Source organism: Miniopterus natalensis, chromosome 19 (assembly GCF_054644295.1).
Source record: "Miniopterus natalensis isolate mMinNat1 chromosome 19, mMinNat1.hap1, whole genome shotgun sequence".
Lineage (NCBI taxonomy): Eukaryota > Metazoa > Chordata > Mammalia > Chiroptera > Miniopteridae > Miniopterus > Miniopterus natalensis.
Window position 1 is genome coordinate 3365901 of NC_142099.1, and position 26179 is coordinate 3392079.

The 26179-nt window shown below is 44.6% G+C and overlaps 1 protein-coding gene across 1 annotated transcript; it reads left to right on the top strand.

Moving 5' to 3' along the window:
• The first annotated feature begins 3869 nt into the window (after nt 1-3869).
• Nucleotides 3870-13817, top strand: LOC107537180 (amylase alpha 2B). Its single transcript, XM_016213127.2, has 10 exons — nt 3870-5772; nt 6107-6253; nt 7343-7540; nt 7937-8167; nt 9196-9329; nt 10238-10360; nt 10453-10552; nt 12089-12207; nt 12306-12431; nt 13574-13817. Exons 1-10 carry the CDS (start codon nt 5605-5607, stop codon nt 13773-13775), a joined length of 1548 nt encoding a protein of 515 aa, XP_016068613.1. The 5' UTR covers nt 3870-5604; the 3' UTR covers nt 13776-13817.
• Nucleotides 13818-26179: the final 12362 nt, after the last annotated feature.

Sequence of the window (26179 nt, forward strand, 5' to 3'; positions counted from 1 at the left end):
TTACTCTGTAATTAAAAATCTTCCTGCAAAGAAAACTATGGGCTAGGCATTTTCACTGGTGAATTCTGCTTAACAGTAAATGAAAAAACCAACTCTTCGATAGAAGAGAACTCTTCCAAATTAATTGTATGATCCTGCATTACCTTGACAATAAAATCAGACAAAGAACAGAAAACTACATATCACTACTTCTCATGAGTATAGATGCCCAAATCCTCAATAAAACACTGGTAAGTTGATCAAGCAATATGTAAAGGATTATACATCATGGCCAAGTGAAGTTTATCCCGGGAAACTCAGACTAGTTCAAGTTCTGAAAATCAAATGTAATCTGTCCCTATTCAGAGATGACATGTTGAAAATCCCAAGGAATTAAAAGGTTCCTACAACTCATGAGTGAGTTAAACAGGCCACAAAATTAAAAGTAAAGGTGCAGAAATCAATCGTACATCCAAATACTATCAATAAGCAACTAGATTTTGGAATTTTTAAAAAAATGCCATTTGCAGTAGTATCACAATGAAATAATTAGGTAGAGATCTACCAAAATATGTACTAAATCTGTATGGTGAAAACCCACCAAGTTTTGATAATAAAAGATGAAAACTTAGTCCTGGCCGGGTAGCTCAGGTGGTTAACGTGTCCAGATTCACCAAGGTTGTGGGTTTGATCCCCAGTGAGGGCACATGCAAGTATCAATGAGTAAGTGGAACAATAAACTGATGTTTCTTCTCTCTCCACTTCTATCTCTCAAATCTAAATAAAACTTAAAAAGTGAAAAACAAATGGAGAGAGGTAATGTGTACATGGGTCAAAAGACTCATGATTATTAAAATGTCAACTCTTTCCAAGTTGACTCATTGCCATTCGAAAATTCTATTTTGTTGATACTGCCAAACTGATTCAGATTTATTTGGAAAAGGAAGTGAATCGCACAATTTTGAGAAAAAAAACAAAATAACAAAACAAAACTGTATGACTTAGGCTACCTAATTCTAAGACTTACTTTAAAGCTCATCAAAATAGTGTGGTTTTGACACAGGAATAGAGATATAGATTATTGGAACAGAAGACCAGAAAGAAACTCATACATACATGGTAAAAGATGAGATGGCAATTTAGTGGAGTAAGGAGAGTCATTTTAACATATGCAAGAATAACTGGACACCTACATGAAAAAAAAGAACCTCAATGCATTTCTTTACACAAAAATGTATTTAAAAATGGATCATAGACCCAAATGTAAAATGGTAAACTTATAAAAACCATAGGGTAAAGTCTGCGTGACCTTAGACAAGAATATACACCAAAAAAAGTGAGAAAGTTAAACATTTCACTGTAGGAAACGAAACATAAGACACTCAGCCAGGAAGTGAGGGACCACAAAGCTGAAGTGCATACAGGAAACAAAATGACAGGTAAGTCCACCTTTTCAGTCACTAGGTGTGAAAGGATTACTCTTCAATCAAAACACGAAGGTTAGGAGAGTGATTAAAACATGATCAAACTGTGTGCTTTCTGCAAGACTCGGATCCAAAGACAGAGGTTTAAAGTGACAGGACGGAAAAACGTCACATGCAAGTAGTAGGCAAAAGAGAGCAAGGGGCCCGTACAGACAGAACAGACTTCAAATAAAAAAGGTTGCAAGAGAAGAGAAGGGCATTAAACATTTTTAAAAGTTTCAGTAGAGCAAGCAAACGCTCTGGACCCGATGGCTTTCCTATGAAATTCTAGCAACGTTTAAACTTCTTAAACTTTTTCCAAAAATTGAAGAGGAGGGAACACTTCCTGACTCACGCTACGAGACTAACAAAACCCTGATCTCAAAACCAGGCAAACACTACAGGCCAATATTCCTTATGGATATTGATGCAAAAACCCTCATCAAAATACTAGCAAACTGAATTCAGCAGCATATTTTAAAAGGTTTATGCATCATAATCAAGGGGGATCTGCTTCTGGAATGCAAGGATGGTTCAACATATGAAAATGTATCAGTGTAACACACCACATTGAAAGAATGACGGACGAAACAACAGGATAGTTAGTCCCAGCCGATACAGAAAAAGCATCTGGCAACATTCAATACCCTTTCGTGATGAAAACACTCAGCAAACCAAGAACAGAAGGAAACTACCTCAACGTAAGAAAAGCCGTATATGAAAATCCCACAGTGGATGCCATCGAGTTAATTACCACGCCCATCATCTCATGGATTCAAGTTCTCTTGTAGCAAATTTCAGTTATACAATCAAATGTGATTAACTAGTCGTCATGTTACCCATCAGATCCTCAGACCTTACTCACTCTATAACTAAAAGTTTGTGCCCTTTTATCAACCTCATATTTCCCCCATCCCTTAGTTCCTGGCAATCACTTTTCTACTATCTGGCTATAGGTTTTGACATTTTTTATTTTTATTGTTTTGGATTCCATATGTAAGTAATACCTGGCAGGATGTGTCTCGTCTGGATAATTTTACGTAGATTAATGGCTTCAATTTCATCCAAGTTGTCACAGGCTATAGGATTTTCTTCTTTTTTTTAAATGCTGAAAATATTTCATTTATACATTTTAATTTATATTTTATATATCTTTATTGTATATTTTATATACATTTTATATAAATTACACGTGTGTGTATACATGTAAAATATATATGTGTGTGTATTATGTATATGTGTGTGTGTGTGTGTGTGTATCTCCACTTCTTATCCATTAATCTTGACAGACATTTAGGATGTTTTCTTACCTCTGGATGTATACCCCAAAGTGAGACTGGTGGACCAGTTCTATTTTGGACTTTTTGAGGAGCCTCTGTATTGTTTTCCACAGTGGCTTTCCCACTTTCCATTCCCACTGCCGGTGTAGGCGGGCTCCCTCTTCTTCACATGGGTGTTTGGACAGGACCAAATATCAAGGACCATTTGGGACAGATCAAATATGCTCATGGAGGTTTTTAACCAGGCCAGATTTCAAGGACGCATTGGCATGGACCAAATGTCTCTGTGGACATTTCAGACAGGACCAAATGCCCTGTAAAGGGACCTCCACACATCCTCAGTCTCCCGTGAGTGTCCACCCAGTTGTGCACACTCCAGGTCCCCCTCCTCCCTGTCTGGGCAACTCCCCTGGATCCTCAGTCCTTACAAGGTACTTTCCACCTACTTCAGATGCACAGGTGGGTAGAAATCTTCTAAACATATTACTATTAGCCAAACAAATTTCCAGATGCCAAAATATCTTTACCTACAATATTTTATTAATTTTTTATAGCGACCCAGTGACAGACAGATAAGACTGGATTAAAAGCTCACTATGCAGACACACTGCTTGGTTCTGATTTTTCAGTCTCAACATTTACTAAAAGTTGACCTTGGACAAATTACACTACTTAATTTCTCAGTGCCTCAGATTCTTCCTCTGAAAACTGGGCACCATCAAAACTCTTTCGTTTACGTATGTGAGAAATCCAGGAGATAATGCATGGAAGTGGCACCCAGTAATGCTCGATGCATGTCGTTAGTTTTTAGTTATTTTTACCACCCTCTATGACTCCCACTTTCTAAATGAAGATCTATATGTAATCTTTAGACTTAATAGTTTTCTTCCAGGCTCACAGAGTGGTTGGCAAAGCTTGGATTCCAAATTAGATTTTTGGTTTAGAGACTTTGTTTACATTCTCGTCACACTTAATGTTATGCAACTAATTTCACACAATTACATTCTAATCTGTCTTTAAGGTGTTTTTTTAGCAAAAATTTTTCCCCAATAGATGAATATAAATGGTTCAGAAAAGAAAGAGTTGTTGAGACTGGGAGAGGCTCTTGAGAAAGGGGAAGGGAGGCCGGACGCGAGCGCGCTGGACCTTGTAATTTGAAGAGGGTGCAGGGCTGCTGGCTGGTGGGGTGGCGGCAGGGAGGGGAAAGCCAGGGTTTGCTCAGGAGACAGGACTGACCTGCTGTCATAGTGGAGCTCAGGTTAGACTTTGGACAAATTGCATTTGGAGAAGTCAAACAGGCTCGTCAGAGCAACTACTGAAAGGATTGTGGAAAATCTATGAAGTCAAATTCAGCATTTTTTTTTTCCTAATTGAAGAGAAAAAGAGAACTTTTTTAAAAAAAAATTATAATTGAAAAAGACAGGTAGGATTTGAGAGATTGCTGACTTCAGGAAGCTGATGTGGTAAGTTACTTTAATGGTTTTTTGAGTATTATATAAGCCCTGCCCCCCTTTATGTCTTGAAATAAGTGGTTTCTGGCCTGTGACTTCATACAGTTCAAAGTTTCAGAGTCTATTTTAGGCTTGTTGACAGCTCAGGTTTCAGTCCCCAGCAACACTAAATGTACTGATTAGATCTGAAATGTGGCTGAACCTTCCCGCAAGGTGTCCCCTCTCATCTCAGAGGTCCGGAGGCAAACTTGACTATCTGCCTGCGTTTCTCTGACCGTCACACGTGACTTACCATCCTGAGCTCAGGTTCATTTTTCTTTCCTTTTTTACTTTTTTTCTGGGGGGTGGGGAGCACGGGGGTCTTATAGGCAACAGGGAAGAAAACTGCACATGAAGTTCAATGTGAAATTCAGAGGGATTAAGACTTTTTCCAGTAAGAGAAACCATTACCTTGACCAGATGCTGTAGTAATATTACTACCTAAAGCACTAGGATATTGAAAATTGGGAAAATAGAAAAAATAAAGTAAAAACACCTGAAATATAAGTAATTAAATAACAGGTGTAGATGTGATGTTGAAGGTATTTCTATTAAAAATTTAAATAATACTCTTATTAAATTACTTGCTATAAAGATGGTTATAAAGCATCTAGAAGAATAGCTACAAATGACAAGAATAGATAACTGGTCTCTTCTTGGTTGATGTTAATTTATTTACTTGTTAAAAATATACATTTGTGTCTGTCTGAGATGTGAGACTGCTTGGGATATAGGGGTATAGAGAACAAGCGCGTGTGCACACACACACGCATGTGCACACACACACGAGCTCTCTAGCCACTGGGTTAAGCACGTGATTTGACGGAGGCGGCAAAATGGTCTGTTTCCTTAATTCACGGGCACAAATAGTTTCTTAAATCTTCATGCAGAAACTTAAGCAACTGAAAATTTGGGCTGGGGGTGAAAAAACAGACCTGAACTGGAAATCCTGCTTCTTTCTGAAGTTGAGACATGACGAGTGTTTGCAAATCGACGGCGAAGGCAAAATTTCGACTGAATTTGGCTGGCTCTGCTTGTTATTTCCCTTCTATCCTTGAAGGACTTCAGAAGTGAAATCTAATCCTAAGTAAATAATAGATGATTAAGGACTCCTTTTTATGTGTATATAAAATGCCAGATGTTTAAAAGGGCTAATATTCCCTCAATAAGAAAATATTATGTTCTTTTGTAAAAGGTCAGTTAGGTTCTCTTCCTGGAACATTTCATGACTGTTCTGCCTCTCTGGACAGCACTATCGATAATGCTTTTCAGATTATGAATAAATATTTTGTGTTCTGAGTATTTATTCATGTTAACATTTACTTTGTAAAATATGTTTCCCACAGGAATATAAATAGTCGCTGGAAAGAACACTGACAGCTTCAGAGCAAAATGAAGTTCCTTCTGCTGCTCTCAGCCCTTGGGCTCTGCTGGGCCCAGTGGGACCCCAACACCAGGCCGGGGCGCACGGTCATCGTGCACCTGTTTGAGTGGCGCTGGGCCGACATCGCTCTCGAGTGCGAGCGATACTTGGCTCCCAGAGGATTCGGAGGGGTCCAGGTGGGTGTTGCTCACGGTGTGAGCTTACAGCTGATGCTGCGATCCGTGTCCCTGAGGCTGGGAAATGTTCCTTCATAAATAAATGCGCTAAGGAAAGGGTTTTGTGAGGAAGATACAACATTTAGTATTGTTGGCCGCTTTGTTTTGTTTCTGACATAGTCTTTCTTCAGCAGGATAGTTCCAATAGACTGTTAAGAATTTCAAGAGGTTATTTAAAAAATGTAGCGGTTTATACAAAGATTGAGAAATAATTTTAGGTCATTGGTTATGTTCCAGAATGTCCAGTGATGTAAAGTAAGCCACCGTTTGACACCTAAGATCGTTTTATTTGTAGATCTCTCCACCCAACGAAAACGTTATAATTAATGACCCTTTAAGACCTTGGTGGGAAAGATACCAACCGATTAGCTACAAGTTATGTACAAGATCAGGAAACGAAGATGAATTCAGAGACATGGTGAAGAGATGCAACGACGTGGGCGTAAGTGGATTCTGTTCTTTAAAACTATTATGTAAAAATGTGATTTCTCTCCTGCCTCTTGCTCCTTTCGAGCAGAACATGTTCCCTCTGCTTTACTTTACTTTATCCACGAGCTGTGACGACAATGTAACTGTTGCTTACTGTTCAGTTTTGTGAATCTTTGTATATGGGTCATGTAGCTAATAAAAATGCAAGTCAAAGTTTAAAGTCATCTTGCTTGTAAAGCAGGTATCACCTTCTAACCCGTCCAGCTGTGCAGGCTCCTGGGGATTCTTCTAGTCCGAACTGGAAGTTCCGGGCACAGTATCTGCCCTCGCTGCTCTGTGGCTCCTGCCTCTACGCATAACTCCCGAGCCACCTTCTTCCCCACTGGTGCTTTTTAAATTAAATTTTTTAATCCTCACACGAGGATACTTTTTCCATTGCTTTTCGGAGAGTGGAAGGGAGAGAGAGAAACATCAGTGTGAGAGAGACGCATCGACTGGCTGCCTCCGGCACGCGCCCCACCGGGGCCGGGATCGAGCCTGCAACGGAGGAACGTGCCCTTGGCCCGAATCGCACCCCAGGACCCTTCAGTCCGGGCAGATGCTCTAACCACCAAGCCAAACCGGCCAGGGCTTCCCCATAGGCTTTTTGATGGTAAATGGGTATAATCCCGTGGATGGGGAACATGAGACAATACCTACCACCCTGTCTTCAGATGCTAAGTAGACAGTAGAGGCTGGCTGCTCTGAGGACCACCCATGGAAATTTCAGAAATCAGTGCTCTCTCCTGTCTCAACTAACATATTCTCCCCTCCCCCAGTAAAGGCCCTTTGCCCCTTTCCACAGTGACGGTAGTTTCTGGTTCTGTTGCTGTACCGTGTAGATGGACATACGTGAGCATTTGCCCTCGCGGCCGCGAAGCAGGCAGGTCCTCAGTTCACCTCGATCTCCACTCACTTTACTGTTGTTCTCCCAGAAGATAAGTTACAAAGTAGCAAAGACACTGCGTGGGGGGTGCTCCTAACACGCTGTAAACGGCCGTCAATGATGTTGTAATTTTTGCCTCTCTACAAGTCGTGCTGAAATAGAAACGTTGCCTCTCAGGTTCACATCTACGTGGACGCCGTGATCAACCACATGTGTGGGAACGGCGTGAGCGCGGGAACCAGGAGCACCTGCGGGAGCTTCTTCAACCCGGGAGCCAGGGACTTTCCCTCGGTCCCCTACTCCGCTTGGGACTTTAACGACCATAAATGCAGAACTGCCAGTGGCGACATTGAGAACTACAACGATGCTTATCAGGTAATGAATGGGAAGCTCCGGGGATGGAGCCGGAGCTCCCTGCGCCTTTATCCCCACAGCCGGCCGCTCCGGTCAAACGCGGGCTCAGCTTCCCTAAAACGGGCTCCGCGTCTGCTGTTGGGAAAGAACCTCAAATCAACGTTTAAAAAACACTTTCTCCCATTTAATTATTCCCAATTGAAAAGCTCATCCACTTCACTTCCTACATTCTCCATTTTTATAATAGAAAATATTGCAGAGGTACGTCCGGCCTGGAGCGTCAGTGTCCCCAGTGCCCCACGCAGAGAAGACACTAGAGAAATGCCGATTAACTAACGAGTGAATGACTGGCTAAGCCGCGGATTCTCAGGCGGCCATGACGTTCTATGTGTCAATCTCAAACTCTCGCCTCGCCAGGTCCGAGACTGTCGCCTGGTCGGGCTGCTTGACCTGGCCCTAGAGAAAGACTACGTGCGGTCCACGGTGGCCGAGTACATGAACCGCCTCATCGACATCGGCGTGGCAGGCTTCCGAATCGACGCTGCCAAGCACATGTGGCCCGGAGACATGAAGGCCGTCCTGGATAAGCTGCGCCATCTGAATACAACCTGGTTCCCAGCAGAAACGAAGCCTTTCATTTACCAGGAGGTACGTCGATACGTACACGTGCATATACAATATCGTTTCCTTCATTAGGAAGTGACAGATTTACTTAAAAATATAATCTCTGTGGGTCCGTAGAGGAATCATCTACATAGAACAGGACTCAGTTGTAGAGAACAGCGTTTTGTTGATTTTGTTTTGGGTTTGGTTTTTTTGAGAGAGAGAGGAAGGGAGAGGGAGAGAGAGAGAGGGAGGGAGAGGGAGAGGGAGAGGGAGAGAGAGAGAGGGAGGGAGAGGGAGAGAGAGCAGCAGGGATGTGAGACAGAAGCACCGACTGGTTGCCTCGCACCGGGCCCGAGGCCCTCCACCTGGGCGTGCGCCCTGACCGGGGATCAAGCCGGCGCCCTTCGATGCGGGGACGCTGCTCAGCCGGCTGAGCCACGCTGGCCACCAGGGCAGGAACAGTGAACAGTGTTCTTCAGCCCCTTTTATTCGTAGGCCACTCTTTGTCAAACTCTTGATCTCGAGGGGTTTTAAGGACGTGCCGAGGTTTTTTTAGGCTGCAAACATCCTCTGTCCTTGACTGTCTCCCCGGAGACCATCAGAGAAGACTGTTGTTTTGAGCCAGCTGTTGCCTTGAGCCAGTCGGAGTGAGTTTAAATCTTGCCTGCAGCACCATCAAGCTGTGTTCTTTCAGGCGAACTGATCCGCCTTCCTACACAGCAGTTTTCATGCGAGGAAAGGGGTAATGACGACAGCGACGTCTTTGTGGCTGTCAGGAAGTTAGACGAGTTAATACGAATCGCGCACTTAGAAGTGTGTCGGCAGGATGCTGACTGCTACGCACGGGTTGTTCGTTTATACTGTTTACAGTCAAGACTCTGCTTTCACAGGACAACAGGTCACCCTGTCATGTTACCTTTAATATTGCAGTGAATACTTTAACAACAACAAAGAGAGAATCATTTGGGGCATGTCAAATAACATGGACAGTTTAAAGCCATTTCTATATGATAGTCACTTGTTGGTTAAAACTCTAACCTGAAGCGACATTTCCCCTGCGTCTCCTCTAGGTAATTGATCTGGGCGGTGAGTCCATTAAAAGCAGTGAGTACTTTGACAACGGCTTTGTGACGGAGTTCAAGTACGGAGCAAAGCTGGGCACAGTGCTGCGCAAGTGGAGCGGAGAGAGGATGGCCTACCTCAAGTAAATGCGACACCACTTGTCCTTGGGCTCAGTCCACAGACGTTACACGTCCTATGACCCCAGGACGAGCTACCTCACTAAGACTGTATTTAGGCCACTTTCGAGGATTCAGTTCCTAATAACAAGTGTTACAGTTCCCCAAACGCAAACGGGTCATCTTCATTATTTAGAACGTCAGTCCCAGGGAAGTATGTCTAGAAACCCAGAGGCTTGAAGCTACGCATCGTATGACTATACTAGATTTGACTGTTGGCATGTGACCCGTGAAGTCCAGGTTGTTACTGAAGTGGTTCTATCATTGATAAAGTCCCTACAATGTGGCCACACTGTGGGATTTACATGTATCGTGTCAATTAACTTCAAATTTTAAAATGTTTATGTTATAAACCTATAATACTGAAGCCTAATTTTAACCCGGTTTGCCATTCTGTATAATATGAGATGGAAGTTGGCCCTTCCGAAGTCCCTCTCAATTATAATACACTAAGGCTTCTAAAAGGGGTTTTGCTAATAACAAAAATGCCTGTAGCATGAACATATACAAGTAATTTATGCATATATAATATATGGAGTGCATTTGTAGGTAATATAGCTACATCTATATAGTATATACAAGGGTGGAAAAAGTAGGCTCACAGCTGCGAGTTTATTCCTGTATTATTAATTAATTATTGTATTATTAGTTGTATTTTTTCCATACGAACAGCGGTAAAGCTACTCTTGCCCACCCCTGTATGTATAAACCTTACAGAAAATCCTTTCAATTGGAGGATTTCAGTTGAGGCTGCTGTACTGAAAGAAATACACGTCCAGGTTACTCTACAGCTATGGTAAAAGAACACCTGTGTGTGTCCGTGTGTGTCCGTGTGTGTCCGTGTGTGTGTGTGCATGCTTGCGTGTTTTCGCAGGAACTGGGGAGAAGGCTGGGGCTTCATGCCTTCCAACAGAGCGCTCGTCTTTGTGGACAACCATGACAACCAGCGGGGCCACGGCGCGGGGGGCGCGTCCATCCTCACGTTCTGGGACTCGAGGTGGGAAACGCGGTCACTTCCCCTTCGCCCGCCTTTTAACGATACTGCCAACGTTGCTTCCTCTCACGATGACGTCCTCTTGTGACTTTCAGACTCTACAAAATGGGAGTAGCATTTATGCTCGCCCATCCTTACGGGTTCACGCGCGTCATGTCAAGCTTCCATTGGCCAAGGTATTTTGTGAATGGAAAAGTAAGTTTTGGTGGCTGGTGCACAAAATAACTTTTTCTTGAGAAAAGGGGGGCAGTTTTGTTCTAATTTTACATGATGCTGTTACGTGTATTGTTTGTTTATCGAACGTTTAAGTGAAACGAAAGCAGGCCTCTTTTAGCCTCTTGGTGCCTGCTGGCGAACGGTATGCAGGCTCTTTCAGAAACAGGAGAAAATGCCTCCTGACTTCCCCGGACACTGAGAGGGACGTGAGTGCCACCGGTACCGTCACAGGCACCTCCTCTGTGGGGCTGGCACACGGGCTATAAGTAACACTGCAAGGAACTTAAAGCAGCGTCTGCCCACAGGACACGCGATATAAATACTGGTTAAATACTTAAAAAAAAACTTCTATGGGAGGTAAAAAAACACCACCAGCTAGATGAACTGAGGCTAAGCAGGCAAGGAAACTGCACTGAAGAAGTGAGATTTGCAGACTATATTGGGAAAGATGGGGATGGGAAAGATACTTGGTAAAGACATTCATCTGAGTAAAAATGTTTAAAAAGGGACTTAAAAATGGAGTTTTAATGTACTTAAAAAGTTAGTAGGAAGTTTTCTTTCCAAAGCGCGGATCTCAGATGCGGCATCGCACAGCAGCTTCCTGCCTAACGTAGAAGATGCCCTTGGCTGCAAACGGGGCCGATACTTACCCCGTCCCCCAGGTCCTTTCCGTGGGAGGAGCGCCTCCCCGTCGCCAGCCGGGGTCAGGATGCAGACGCCCCTTCACATCGAGCCCACTTCTCCCAGTTCCCGCTCACTGGCCGCTCCCGACGGTGCGAGTCACGGGCCCCCCTTCCCTGTAACTTCCCCGCTTTCCAAAACCTCCGCAGGCTCAAAACTCTGTTTAGTCCGCTTTTCATCACATGACATGATTTTTAAGTCGGACACTGGTCACCTTCCTGGACACACTCTGTTTTTTTCCTTTTCCTGCGTTTATCGTGCAAAGTGCCGATCAGAAGAACACAATTGTAAACGTCTGGCGAAATGAGTGAGGAGCATTGTGAGGCGTAGCCTGGTACGTTTACCCGAAAGACAGAATGAAGGACGCCCCGTTCTTATATTCATTCAGCCACCGTCACCTTCAAGGCGTCTTCACGTTTGCGTCAGGCTCACGGCAGCTGACCAGCACCCACTTCACAGCAGGGCGACGCGGGGAGGCGGCCGCGCTGGCTGCGCCTCCTCAGGGTGACGTGCGCCCGTCCCGCCCTTTCTGACACCAAGCCCCTGGCTGTAGCCATGACCCTGCACTGCCTACAGTGACCTTCAGAAGCCCGTGCAGTTCCTTGGGAAGAAAAGGAGTGAAAAAATGTTGCCTTTGATATACGCGCGGGGAGAGAGGCGGGGAAGGCGAGGCGCGAGCCGTGGGGCCGGGCGCCGCCGAGGGCGCTGGGCTCCAACCGGCCGCACCCCAGGGACACCGTGGGGACAGGCCGGGGCTGGCCAACTGCAGAGGGAAGATGCAATGCTATGTCATACCAAAAACCTGAGCGTTTTTCATTCTTTTTGCGATTGAAGGATATTAACGACTGGATGGGGCCACCGAACGATGATGGGGTGATTAAAGAGGTCACCATCAACCCGGACACCACCTGTGGCAACGGCTGGGTCTGTGAGCACCGGTGGCGCCAGATAAGGTCGGGCTGCTCCTAGGAGACCCTCCGGTGGGGCCTCCTTAAGCCTTAGCTTCGAGCCGCCCGCGCGTTCGCAGCAGTCACGCGTGCTTTGCTTTCAGGAACATGGTCACGTTCCGCAACGTGGCGGACGGCCAGCCCTTCGCCAACTGGTGGGATAACGGCAGCAACCAGGTCGCCTTCGGGAGAGGGAACAAGGGCTTCATCGTCTTCAACAATGACGAGTGGTGAGTGGCTACACCGCGTGTCCCCGCCGGTTCCTCTCGCCTGCTGCTCACGCACTTGTCCTGCATCTGAAAGGTTCTTTGCTCGTGGACACAGGGACGGGGAGATGGGCAAAGGGCCAGGAAGGCAATGACGGTGGCTCCTCCCCCTGGGCCTCCGGCCTCCCCGTGATCGGGGCTCTGTTCCCCGAAGTGATTTCTGCACCCTGCGGATCGTGTGCAGACAGAGGCCCGTGTACACGCTCCCATATCCGCCTCACGCAAGACACAGCCGCCAACAGGCAGGCGGTGAAGCCAGGCGGGGAGCGTGTCGCACCCCCGTCATTCAAGTGACAGAGGGCTGCTGCCTCGCTGCCCCCTTCCAGCTTTCCCCGCTCCTGCTCCCGGCCTCTGGTCTTTCCCTCCGCTCCCTCTCCCCGTGGCAGTGCTTTTTAAAGCCGCGTGTAAGGAACGCGTGTCCCACGCCAGCGAGTCGCCTCGGGAGAGTCTGACATCTGACAGCTGCGGCTCAGAGGCCTCCCTGCAGTGGTTCCCACGTCTCTGTCCAAGGGCGGCTTCTGCTTCTGCTTAGCTCATTCCAGCCTGAGCTATATTCTGCGGACAAAAAGGAAAACAAACATATCTCTTCTTGCCCACAGAGGTCGGGGCTGGGGAGGGGACCGGAGCCCATGCGGGGGACAGCGCCGGTCAGGACCGCCCGCCCCTCGGAGGCCTGCTGGACCGCGCGCTCCAGCCCAAGCTCAGTTTAGCCTCTTGGGGAAAAAGGCATTTTTTAGAAAGAAATAATCAAATTGAACATTGTGAAAGTATTTGTATTTCGTTAAGTGCAGATGAGAACAAATTTAAAATACTTGTGTTTACGGCAGGAAGTGCTTTTTCCTGGGGGGCCGGACGGCCCAAACCGCCGCCAGCCGACGAAGTCCTCGCCCCACTGCCTTGTGGCACCTGCTCGTGCCCAGGGCGTCGCTCAGTCTTCCGCAGGGTCACTTCATGCCCGGGGAAATTCTCCACTCCCCCCAGACGTCTTTCCGTTGGGTTTTCTTCTCACTGAGCCCTGCACTGCTAAGCTCTGTGGCACGAGATAATCTGTATTCTTGCCTTTAATTGTGTTGAACTCAAGTAAAATCTTAACTCTTATTTTACAGGCCATTAAGTGCATATTTGCAAACTGGTCTTCCTGCTGGCACATACTGCGATGTGATTTCCGGAGATAAAATTGATAACAAATGTACAGGAATGAAGATCTACGTCTCTGCTGATGGCAATGCTCACTTTTCTATCAGCAACTCTGCCGAAGATCCGTTTATCGCTATTCATGAGGAGTCTAAATTAGAAAACTTGCATTAAATGCATATGTTCCCAGAGAAATGACCAAGTGTATTTCTTTCTTTGGACATATATACATTCTTGTAATTCATTAATTTTTGTAAAAGCTATAATAAATAATCAACTTGAAAATCTCAGAAAAGCGTAAAAACTCACATAATTATACGATTACAAGACAATTGCAATCAACATTTTGTTATATTTTAGAAGATTCACATTAACTATTTATCGGGGGGCTGGGTGGTGAAGGGATATTAAACAAAGGAAAAACCCAAAAAACTCAAACTCATAGACACAGACACCAGCACGGTGGCTGCCAGAGGGAACGGGGGGGGCAGAGGGGGTTCGGGGGGTACATGGTGATGAAGGAGACCTGACTCTGGGTGGTGAGCACGCGATTCAATATACAGATGATGGGTTACAGAACTGAGCACCTGAAACCTGTATCGTTTTATTAACCAATGTCACCTAACAAATTCAATACAATTTTTAAATAAATTAAAGAAAAGCAATGTCTAGGAACTCGGACGGCGTCTCGGCAAGTGCCTCAGCCGACGCGAGCCCCAGCTGCCCCGCTCCGGCCCCTGGAGGTGCGTCCCTCTCTATTTCTCCCACAGTGTTTCTAGCAGCGCGTCGCGGGGAGCTGAGTTCATGATGATTCCTGTACAAGGTAATGACATTTGGGTGGTTTTAACAACATGAAAGCCCGTTTACAGTCAACGAGTTAAAAAATAAAAAGAACTTAAGGTGTGCGACCTGCAATTCTCGGTTTCAGGAGCTCACAGGAATGGCCTTCTCCACTCTCCCTCCTCTCTCCCTGGCGGCTTTAACCCGGCGGTGGTGTCGGCTTTTTTCCTGCCTCTGCGCCCCCCGTGTGGACGGCGTTTATTTAGGGCGTTCTTGACGCCAGGCGCTCCGGGTTTTCCTCCTGATTCCCCCTCACCTTGACTTTAAACTGGGATTTGTTAAGGCTCTCACACTTTAAAAAAACAACACAAAGGAGGTGATATATTAAAAGACCTGAAAGGTCTTTCACGGGAAATTGAACAGATGGGCAAATACAGTCTGTTGGCTTATTCTGTCCTTGGACAGAAACTCTGGGAAAAGGTACAAAGGGAAGTGTGGCTCCGGGCCCCTTACATAACCTGTTTTAGGTGGAAATCCGTGTGTGGGAAGGACTTGGGTACAAAGAGCACACTTACGCTGGAGCAAAAGGTGATATTTATCATTTCCCTATAATTACACATCTGCCAAGTTCAGCTCACTATCTTTTGATACTTTTAAAGATGTTTTTCAGTCAAGAAACAATTATTTTCATAATCAATTCAATCAATGGACATTTTGAAACACCTCTCTGAACCTCAGTTCCCTCACCTGTAGAATGAAAATAGTATCTGTTTTTTCAGTTTGGTAAATTAAGTGAGAAATTGTATATAACATGCTAGCTGATATTTCTGGTTATATGTGTATTTCATTTCCTCAGTAAAGATGTGCCTCATATTCTAATGCTGAGGGCTAGCAATTAAAAAAAATATACATATATTGATTTTAGAGAGGAAGGGAGAGGGAGGGAGAGGAGAGAGAAACATCAATTAGCTCCTCCTGCACACCCCTGACTAGGGATCAAGCCTGCACCTGAGCATGTGCCCTGAGCAGGAATCGAGCCAATGACCTTTTGGTGCCCAGGAGGACACTCAACCAACTGAGTCATACCAACCAGGGCAGGGTTAGAAATTTGATGTTTCTCCTAAAATCTAACTGAAAGCAGAAAAAGAATCACAATGCACTGGAATTGGAGCAGAAGGCAACATTCTACCTAATTTGAAATCCTGACAGGCTCAACCTGTGTGCCAATAGCTGAAGGTTAACAGAAAGTCCCTCGACGTCAGTGTTTCTAACTCAGCTGCAGGGCCGGCCTGTAGGGATGCCGCCATCAGGGATTTCAGCCTCAGCTCTGTATATTCTGATCCTATCTGTGTCACAGGGCCACAAGTATAAAAGATTCAGTAAATCTGTGTTACAGTAAAAATGCACATTAATCAGCTCAACATATCAAGTGCACGGCGCGCTCTTAAATACTCTGAAACACGCTGCCCACGGGATGGTACAGAGGACAGTTGCGGAAACGAGGTATAACCATATGGTGCATTAATGAAAGCAGAGGGAAGAGTTCTGCAGATTAAGTTTGGGTAGCAAGGTGTTTGATTTCAGAGGAGGGAGCTAACGCACGTGCTGAGGCGGCCGGAGAAAGATCTGTGGGAAAGGAAGATCTCCACGGAACGGGAGGCTTTGTAAGGAGGGGGAGGGGGAAGGGGTACCCCGGGCGGAGAAAGGTCAGGGCGGCAAAGGCAGGAAGGAATGAGAGACACTGTGAAGGTGAGTAGAGGGGCTGATGGCAGGCGGCGAGGGGCTATGGAGTACTGGTGGGAAGGCGGTTGGGAAGGCAGAATGAAACCATCAGCAGGATGCATTTCCTGAGGCGACTCTCGCATCAGGTTTGCTCTGTTGACACCAGCAGTGGGATCCTGCACGCACAGGATGTCACGATCCACGCGAGATAATCATCTGACCCCCGGGAACGTCGGGGACCCTCACTCCTTACGCTGATATTAAGACAGAACTAGTTAACCAGTTTCGTGCACACTACCTCGATGGTGGGCCTCCTGCCCCAGCCCCCGGCTGCGTGGTTCCCGTGGCACTGAGTTCTCCTGCCGGCCACCAAGCACGTGGGTCTGACAGCCTTCCCGTCGGCTCAGACGGCATGAAGCTGCACTTGCCACTGCTCACTCCGGGCTTCCACTGTCACTGTTTTGTGGTTCAGGTAAAAGAACAGCTGTCTCACGTCCACGCGTGGAAGGCGCACCACGTGGACGCTCCTCCTCACTGTGCGGTGGGACGCAGGTTCCCCCCATGTCCGTGCAGCACCATGGACTGAGTGGGGCTGGAATCTCTCCTGGGGGGGCAAAGGGCCATGCGAGATGGAGGGAGAGGGCGGGGTGGGCAACCGGCGACCTTGACCTCGGTGACCTTGGCGGGGTCTTGCCCTGGTGCACCTGGGATCCTCCTACCAGAGAATTACATGGGGGGGGGGCAATTTCAAATGACCCTGTTTAGCAACCTACAGCTTAAATCCCATCACAACTTCAGGGTAATTTGAAGACAATATGCACAACAGGGGCGTTATAGAGCTCAGAAAGGTTTTGTAAAAGAGATTAGTAGGTGTTTGAAACAATGTGCTTTTTATAGATTTTAATTTAATTGTGTAAGTTTTTGATAGTTTGTGTTTTCACAGTACTGTGGTATTTAAATTCTGAAGCTTTGCAGAATTGCTCGCTGAATTGAAATAGATCGCTTAGGTTCCCTGATTTCCATTTAAATGTTCAACAAACCATCACAGGGAAGTAGTTTTGCATGGTTTATAACAACTTTAAGAGATTTGCAGCTGGGCTATGAATACATCCAATTAGAGTAAATATGACTTTCAAAATTACTTTTAGCTATTACCTGGTCAAGTTAGTGTAGAAGGAAGTAGTTTGCCTTGACATAGGACGCTAATATAGGTTTGAACATTTGATATATTAAAAACCAAACAAAACTGCACAAAAAGAGAAAAAATTACAGCAACTATTTATTACACATAAAACTTAATCAAAAAGAAAAAGCTGAGTTTTCAGGGTTGACTTTTTTATCACAGAGTTGGATATTTTTATTAAGTGACTGTGAGTTCAATTAGTGTTGTCAGTATTATCTGTTGAAGTTTAGATGATTTTATGTTTAATTTCGGGGAAAACCGATTGCAGCAGGAGGGCAGAATCTAGAATCACGGCACACAAGAGCGGGAAGATGTGTTGGCTGCCGCTTGTTAGCCCCAAACTCCTGTTTCCAGGGGAAGAAGCAGGTTGAGAAACTGGAAAGAAAAGAGGGACTGGAAGGTAGGTCTCCCTGGAGTGCCCTGGAGGAAAACGTAGGAAGGTATGAATGGCTACTTTTAATTGTAAAAGGCTTTAAATAGGCTGCCATAAAGGCAAATTATGCCAATCCCACACCCTAGAGAGTAGCCAACAGTGAATTTTTACATGTTTGCCTTTTTAGCTGGTTGGAGTTATGTGGACCCTCAGAGAGCAAGCAGCAGGAGAGAAGATTCCTTTTTATCACATTCCGAGGCAGGGCCTCCTTAGGGCCAGCAGGTGTAGACAGAGCACTGAATTCACAGGGCTCTTTCTTTCACCAACGTTTGCCTGGGAGGAAAATGGTTCAGATACGGTGGCTGCTTGAAGATACTGATGACTGTTAGTCTAAAGGTTAATTAATAAACGAAAATCCATGATTTCCTTTGATATGTTACTTTAAAGTGTCCTAAAGAAATCAAAGCACGTTATTTTTCTCATTGGTTAATAATGAAACACAGAGCGAATTATATGAAAATGTCTCGTCACAAGGGGGCACTGCTGTTTCAAATATGAGGCTACACAGAGCCTGTCTCTTCTGGGGGGTGATTTTTTGTTTTTAATGTTAAAAGTGTTTTGAAAATACTTCATGCTACCTTAAGCATTTCAGATCTCAGATAAACTTTTAAATAGAAAAATTCACAATTAGTGTTGCCTTTGGCCACATTTCTTTTTTCCCATCAAGGCCTGTGAATCCATCTCCGGGAATTTAGATACGCAAATCTAATCTAATGCCCTTGGGGAAAATAAGCGGGCAGACATCTTTCAGGCCACACTAGTTCTATTTTCGACTTCTATTTTTGTATTGACTTAAGAAAATAACTGACTCCATTTTACTAAATGTCATTATTAGGGCGCGACAATCAACTTCGTCCATCACGTTAGTAAATAGCACTTTTTATTTTTAGGAAAGAGAAGTGTAAAGCTTCTGAATTGGCGTTTGGGGAAGGAGGCGGTGCCACAGAACTTACTACCAACGAGCAAGTGAAAACCTCACGCACTCTTGCGCTCTCTGTGAGAAATATTCAGCGGGGCTTACTTTTCATATAGTCACGAGTTTTAGAGCTGTAGTGATATTACAGAGGGTCCCTTTCTGCATGAAAACAGTGCTCTCAGGCTAGAGCAGCTGAGCGTGCAAAGCTGCGAGGTGGGAGGTGGGCTCAGGAGGCTCCGAGGCGGAGGGGGGAGCAGCTCGCTGGAGGCGGACGGTCTCTGGAGCTAACCCGAGCCGTGGCCACGCAGGCCTGTGGCCAGCAAGCCAGTCCTGCAGGCACCTTGGGCAATTAACCTGCCATGGGCCAGTCCTCTGAATATGCTATTAGCTACTTGAAGGTAAGGGGGGGCAAGGAGAAAGAGGAGAAGAGACTATATGGCTCCAAGTGAAAAACAAAATCCTCCGCAGCCACTGTGGCTCAGTGGTTGAACGGAGAGGTCAGGGGTTCGATTCCCTGTCAGGGCAAATGCCCAGGATGCTGACTTGATCCCCAGCAGGGGGCGTGCAGGAGGCAGCTGATCGATGTTTCTCATCAGTGTTTCTCTCTCTCACTCTCCCTTCCTCTCTCTCTAAAATCAATAGAAAACATTTAAAAAAAACAACCACCCTCCACTAATGCCGCTTTATCAGACAGCCCCTTCCTCGAGGATGCTCACTCTGTGCCTGGTGCCTGGACATGGCAGGTGTGGGCCTGTGTGTGGTCTGTCTGTCCCGCTGGACTATAAACTCCCTGGGGCAGGTTTATTGTTTTGTTCGCTGTGCATCCTCAGTGTCTCAGCCACTCAACACATAACCGGTGCCTCAATAACTATTTCTTCAAGAACTAAATGAATTTTCATATATTGTGGATACAGAGATGTGACTGCCTTCATTTTCGCCATAATGAGCAACCGGTAGCAGATACCTAGTAAAAATGAATTTTGGGAGCTATTATTAGAAAATGCCTGAAATGTCGCTTTACCTAAATGACTAAAACTTTTTCATGTTCAATGTTGTTTTTCTCTGATCAACCTATAACATGGGACATATAAAAACTATGTAGCAGCCTGAGGAATCAGAATATTTGAGCTGTGGCCACCAAGGGGACTCACCAAGGGGCATTCGCTTGGTAAAGTCAGAATATTTAGGTCTGACTTCAACCTTCGACACACACACACTCGATCTTCCTACTCGGTCTTCTCACTGGGAATTCTATTATTTTCAGAATAATAATTTGGCCAATTCTAACTTCTCAAACAGGGCATGCTTGCCGCTAGGGACAGCTGGCTCAGCCCCACAGCCAAAGCACCCCCAGGGGGTGAGGACTGCAAGGCACAGAGGGAGCCTCCACATACTCCTATGCACAGAGACTGGGGAGACAGCTCGAATAACCGTCCTTGAATTCTAAGAATGTAACTCAAAGATGTTTTCGCATTTTATAGTTTACTTAATAATCTATCCATGTCTCTTTTAAAATAAAAATAGTGTTCTTTCTTAGTGTCCAAAGGTGATACTCTAGGATGCTGTTCTTTTTTTTTTTAATATATCTTTATTGATTTCAGAGAGAGGAAAGGAGAGGGAGAGAGAGAGCATTGATCGGCTGCAGCCCACAACCTGCGCATGTGCCCTGACCGGGAATCGAACCCCGATCGCCTGGATCCTAGGTCGATGCTCAACCACCGAGCCACACCTGGCCGGGCTGGGATGCTGTTCTTTGTATACTACAGATACACGGCCTGCAATGGAGGACTCCGCTTGGTAAGCGTGGCCCATGCCACCATCTATCCATTGGTGTGTCCAGCCACCCGGTATGTGCCCGGTACTGTGTCATGCGTTGGCAGGGGTTGGGAACCTCTTTTCTGCCAAGGGCCATTTGGATATTTATAACATCATTCTCAGGCCATACAAAATTATCAACTTAAAAATTAGCTGTGAAAAAAGCTCCTAGATTTATTGAATTTCGAGTCCTGCCTGAGGTTGCCTTGGCAGGGCCAGACCAAATGATTTTGCGGCCTTATAGGGCCTATGGGCCGGATGTTCCCCACCCTGCGCTGGAGAAACAGATAAACAGAGACAATCTAAAGAACAAATGAGTACAAGGGGTAACAGCAGTGACCGAGGTGGGCTCCGGTGGGTGTGGGAATAGTTGGCGGGTGTGTGTATGTAGTTGAGTCTGAGTTAGGAAACATCTTATTAGAAAACCTTCCTAGATACCACCTTCTGGAACAATCGACTCTGGCCTGGGGTAAAATGAGATAACTGAGGCATGTGGAAGTAGAAATTGTGGTGGAATGGGAGCAATGGAGTTCCTGGGGAAGCCGGGGAGAGGATGGTGTGGAAACAATCACAGTACTTCCTCCACGAGAAGTTAATGATTTTATCTGCACAGTGACGCCTATGATTGCTAAGGGCCCCTCTAGTTCCTAGTAAATTCCTATTGTAAAGTCCCCGAATATGCCTGTAGGAAGCTTGTTACTTTGCAAGGTCAGGAGACACCATAAATAAGTTAATAAAATGTCCTGTAATAGGAGTTTATCCAGAGTTCAACACTACAGTGTGTCATTTTTAGACATATATTTTAGACGACAGGCCATTAATATAAAACTTTAATAAGACAAGGAACCCAAACCAGGCAATTTCATTTTACATTAAATACGTTTTAACTGTGTTGTCATACTGACATTCCCCGCCCGTAGACATTATGGCAAAGTAAATCACACGGAAGAACAGGAGAATTTTCATGTAGAAATGGAAGAGTTTGCCTCTCATAGCTGGCATTTCATACGCTGAAGTTACAGGCTTATCATTTTTAAATTTATCTACTAAACTGTCTTTATAGTCTTAATGTTCCCAACACAACCTAAAAAATTATGGAGTTTTCACCTTGAAATCTCAATACGAATATTTTTTAAGTATAGACATTTTATTTTATGCTATTTTATTATTATTTCTTAAATTCTCACCCAAGGGCACTTTTTTTTTTCATTGCTCCCAGAGAGAGAGGAAAGGAGAGGGGGAAAGAGAGAAACATTGATGTGAGAGAGCAACACTGATTGGCTGCCTCAAGCATGGGGGATCGAACCCACAATCCAGGCCTGCACCCTGACCTAGAGTGATCTGTGAAGTCACCTTCTTTGCTAGAGAGTCCTCCCATTCCCAAGTTTCTGTCTTCTAATATCTAAGGGAAAAAGCAGTGAAAATGAAAAAGAAATCTGGGCTGGGAGGCAAATTACCACCACAAGCGTTAGGCATTAGGATCTGCCATCAGAAACCCAACGCACAGACACATGCACTGTCCCCCTGAGAAAGACTGGGAGGCGGCCCCTTGTCACTGTGCTCCAGGGGCTTCTCCTCTTTCGTCTTCTTTTGCTCTTTTCTTCCCCAGTTACTGTTTCTGCCTGGAAGGCAGTGTCCTCTGGAGAGGTCCAGAGACTGACATTTCTGTCCACTCAATCTGTCTGTCCTGGGACACTTGAAAGGTTAAGTAAATTCCACTTCTAATACCGTGATCACTAAAGCTAGTAGCTTTAGGTTTGCACAACTTGGGGTCCTTAATTTTGAATGAAGAGTCTACCACCACTTTGAAATAGCAGATGCTGCACGTTAGCAGTGGACTGTAAAAATCTACAGTATGGGGTTGGTCAAAACAGGTGTTATGAGTCAGGATTTGGCTGGTTTTAGAAACAGAATTGGCCTAAATACACAATGGCATCTGAAACATACATATATACATATATGCATATGCGTTTCTGTTTGAAATGAAAAAGATACAACACATTTTATACCAACTGCCTTGTTCTCAAGGATGAATGTAGGACAATTTATTTGGAAAGGGAATTTTATAATTTACCTAAAACTATCCAAGCACGTCATCTGGTCATTTGGGTCTTCAGGAGGTCAAGGGTTGCCTCTGCTTAGGTAACTTGTAATTATTTCACGCTTTCTCTTCTATTGACTGATTTGGAGGTGACAGAGCAAAATTAAAGTGGAAAAGGCATCGAAGGCCTTGCTGTAACTGAGCAGAGACACAGCTTAGGGTACAGTTGTTGCATAAAGGTGGATGGTCTTTTGCAGTTAACACCTGGGTGTTTCTATTTATAGGAAGATACCCCAAGTTCAGACACAGAGGGAAGTGGCTCACACAGTCAATAACATTCGGAATGCTCAACGACCCGCAAAACCGGGGGATTTGCACCCAATATATTTGCCCACAAATCAATAACGTAAGTAAATCCTTCTGTCTCGCAGGCAATCAAACGCTCACTCACAGGAGCTGCTGCCTAAATTAATATAATCCCAGAAGTGCTCTGTCTGCTTCCAGGCTAATACCGCCGAGGCTTAAAATCCACGCGGGGTGAGCTGGAGGATGTCTCTTAATAATGGTTTAAATAAAAGGAAATTATGTGAAGATTCCGAATTAAATGCTCTCACGCTGAGTGGGCTCAGTTTAAATGGCTCTCGTCTCTACTTGGCGTGTTTCCTGCTGTCCCTGTCTTTTCGCACGGCACAATCAAAGGGAGTAGAACACATTTTTTAGAAAAAATATTACTTGTTTCACTATGACTGTATCTGGCAGCTGTTGGTTATAAAGACTGCATTGGGCATCGTGGCTCACTGAGAGGGCTCTCGGCACTCACACTTCCAGGCTCAGGTCAGGCCATCACCTCCCTGAAACCTACCAAGGCCCCCGTGGAAAATCGGTGGCTTTCTCCTTTGTCCCTAACCACTGTCTTGTGGTGTTCGTCACGCTGTTTTGTAACCACTCCTTCCAGAGCTCGAGTGTAGCGTGAGGACCTGACATATTTTACTGAATGTGAGCGTCATACCAAGCAGGCAACCGGGCATGGGAACGACATCTGTCATGTAGTTTAATGGTGGTGTTGGCTCCACGGTGGTCTCAGAGGTGGCAGTTCGTGTCCACAGAGTGGAACCCGCATCTCGGAGAGCGGAGCAGCCCTTGGTCCCAAAGAGCTGTGTTCCTCCAGCTGAGCTCTCCGAGCACCACCCGAGGCGCTGAGGCCACGCTGTGCTGCGTCCTGGGACTTACTGGAAAAGTTCAGCGCACCTGCTCTACCACAGAGACACGATAAAACAAAAGCCACGGAGGAAATTTACTTAGATCTCAAGTCCAATACAGCAACAGTATAAAATGCCTTTTTATAAATTCTGTTTAATTCATTGGTTTTGGCGCAGTTTTGAGGGAGACAGTGAAAAGTAGAACGCTGACATTTGTCAAAATCCATGATAGCTTTTTTTTTTTTTTTAATCTGTTTCTGTTCAAAGGAATGGAGTCAGCAGAGAATGTTAACTTTTGAGATTTAATTATTGCGACAGGTGCTACAGGATATATCAAGAAATCATACATTTTTATTAAAAAATTAAAACTGAGTCATTGCCAAAATCTGTTTTATAACTCACTTTCCAGAAGGAAACTCTGTTCATTTAAAAGCCCTGTGCGGTTCTCTGACCCTCCCAGCGTGACACCCCACCACTGCTCGTTAAGAGGAACCCACCTGCAGTCAGTAGGAGATGAAAGGAAAAGCAAGAGGCCTCTTTGAAACTGGAAAGGAAACTCAGGGTGGAAAAGGAGACTCGGGTACTCATGCTGACCATTTGCATAATAAATGAAGACCATTCGATAAAGTACAGAGTGTGTAAGAGCGGGAGGAGTAGGTTCCAGGTTGGCGGGCATTTTCCCATCCATCAAGTGGTGGTGTCAGTACTGAGAAGGGTGAGAAAGAGGACCCAACGGTGTTCATTTGTTTTAATTAACTGCCCACCTGAATGCATGTTGAAGAAGTGAAATGAAAGATTCAGGGGAATGTATACATTTTAACCCTTGATTTCAGCAAGCTGCTTCGACTCTATGACACACACGGTATCTTTATGAACAACACGGAGAAACTGAGGCCGAAGACCAACACAACTGGGTACATTTTGACTGGTTGAACAAATACACCTACTGACTGTTGATTAATGAATTAATGACAGCTTTGGTTACAGGAACGGGAATCTTTGGTTTCTGATCTGCTAACTCCGATGAGTAATAACGCCCGACGCTGCAGAATATTTTACAGCCCACGGAGAGCTTTCAGGTGTTGGATCCCCCGCGGCCCCTGCTAAAAGCTGGGACAATGCGATTGTCTTTAACAGGATATGGACACTGAGTTGTAGAGGGAGAAGCAATCTGCCTAAGAGCACATGGGAATTTGTGCTTATTACTACTTCAGGTGACACTAACAAGCCTGACAGAGTAATACTCAAAAACATCCCCGAAGCGGACGCACAGGATAAACCTAACCAGAGAAAATTTAATTATAATTACCACAGATGTGTGCAATAAACTGGGTGTTATTCTTTGGAGCATTTGTCTCAGTTTGTAGGGGTACATTTTGCTGTGAATATTTTGTTAATATCTGACTCCTTCTAGAGACTATATGGTCATTGTGACCAGTGCCTGTGCTCAGCAATATGTCTCCAGCATCTGGGGTAGTGTTGGCCACTAGTAGTTATGTACCAAATAATTAAGTGAATTCAGCACAAGGGTTATAAAAAATGTCAAACAGAAATGTTTTCAGAATTCGAAAGACCTATCTTGAGAGCTTTATACCAAAAAAATAAAATAGGATGTTAGTTAACAGAACAAAGGCAACGAAAAGAAGACTATTTGTAATCTTAGCCTAAGCTACTGTGCGTGATTTTATTTCTTTCTTCATTTATTCTTTTTCTTTTCTTTGTTACTGTGTGATTTTAATCTTCACTCATTAATTGCCAACCAGATTGTGTGCAGAAAAGCATATTTTAAATTATTGAAAAAAATTTTAGACATTTAATGTGAACATGTATTTAGTTAAAATAATTTTTAAACATCTACAGGTAGGTAATATGTATGAAACAGATTCATAATGGATAATTCCAAGATGAAACTAGAGTCAATGGATGGCTAGTCTAAGGAAGCAGGCTTATTCTCTATAAAAATTAAAATTTAATAAGATATACAAGTAGAACAACCCAATTATTTTCCAAATAGTCTTGTAAGGGACTCTGAGTCACTGGAGGTATTTAAGCAGATCTGGATAAACGTTCCAAAGTCATGGCTGAGAAAATTTGTTCTCTTGGATGAAAATTTATTAGATTCCATTTTTATTATAACATATCCCTAATTGAATTGATCATAATGTTCTTGAATATGCAATTAGTACAGAGCACTGGAAAGAAAACACACACTATATATGTTCTTTTCCACTTTGACCTTTACCTGATTTTTGGCACATTATATTTAAATTCTTGCCTTTAAAACAAATAAAATATGATTTAGTTTTTTTTTTCATTATTGTCAATTTTTAAAATATTCAGGCTTAAACAGAAAAGGAACCGTATCAGATAGCTATTAATTAAGGTAAAAGTTTTACAAATTATTCAAAATATGTATGCATAAAGGTACTTTGTAAGGCTAAGAGTGGATAAAATAAATTTCAGATAAAAACAAAGAAAACATTCATATT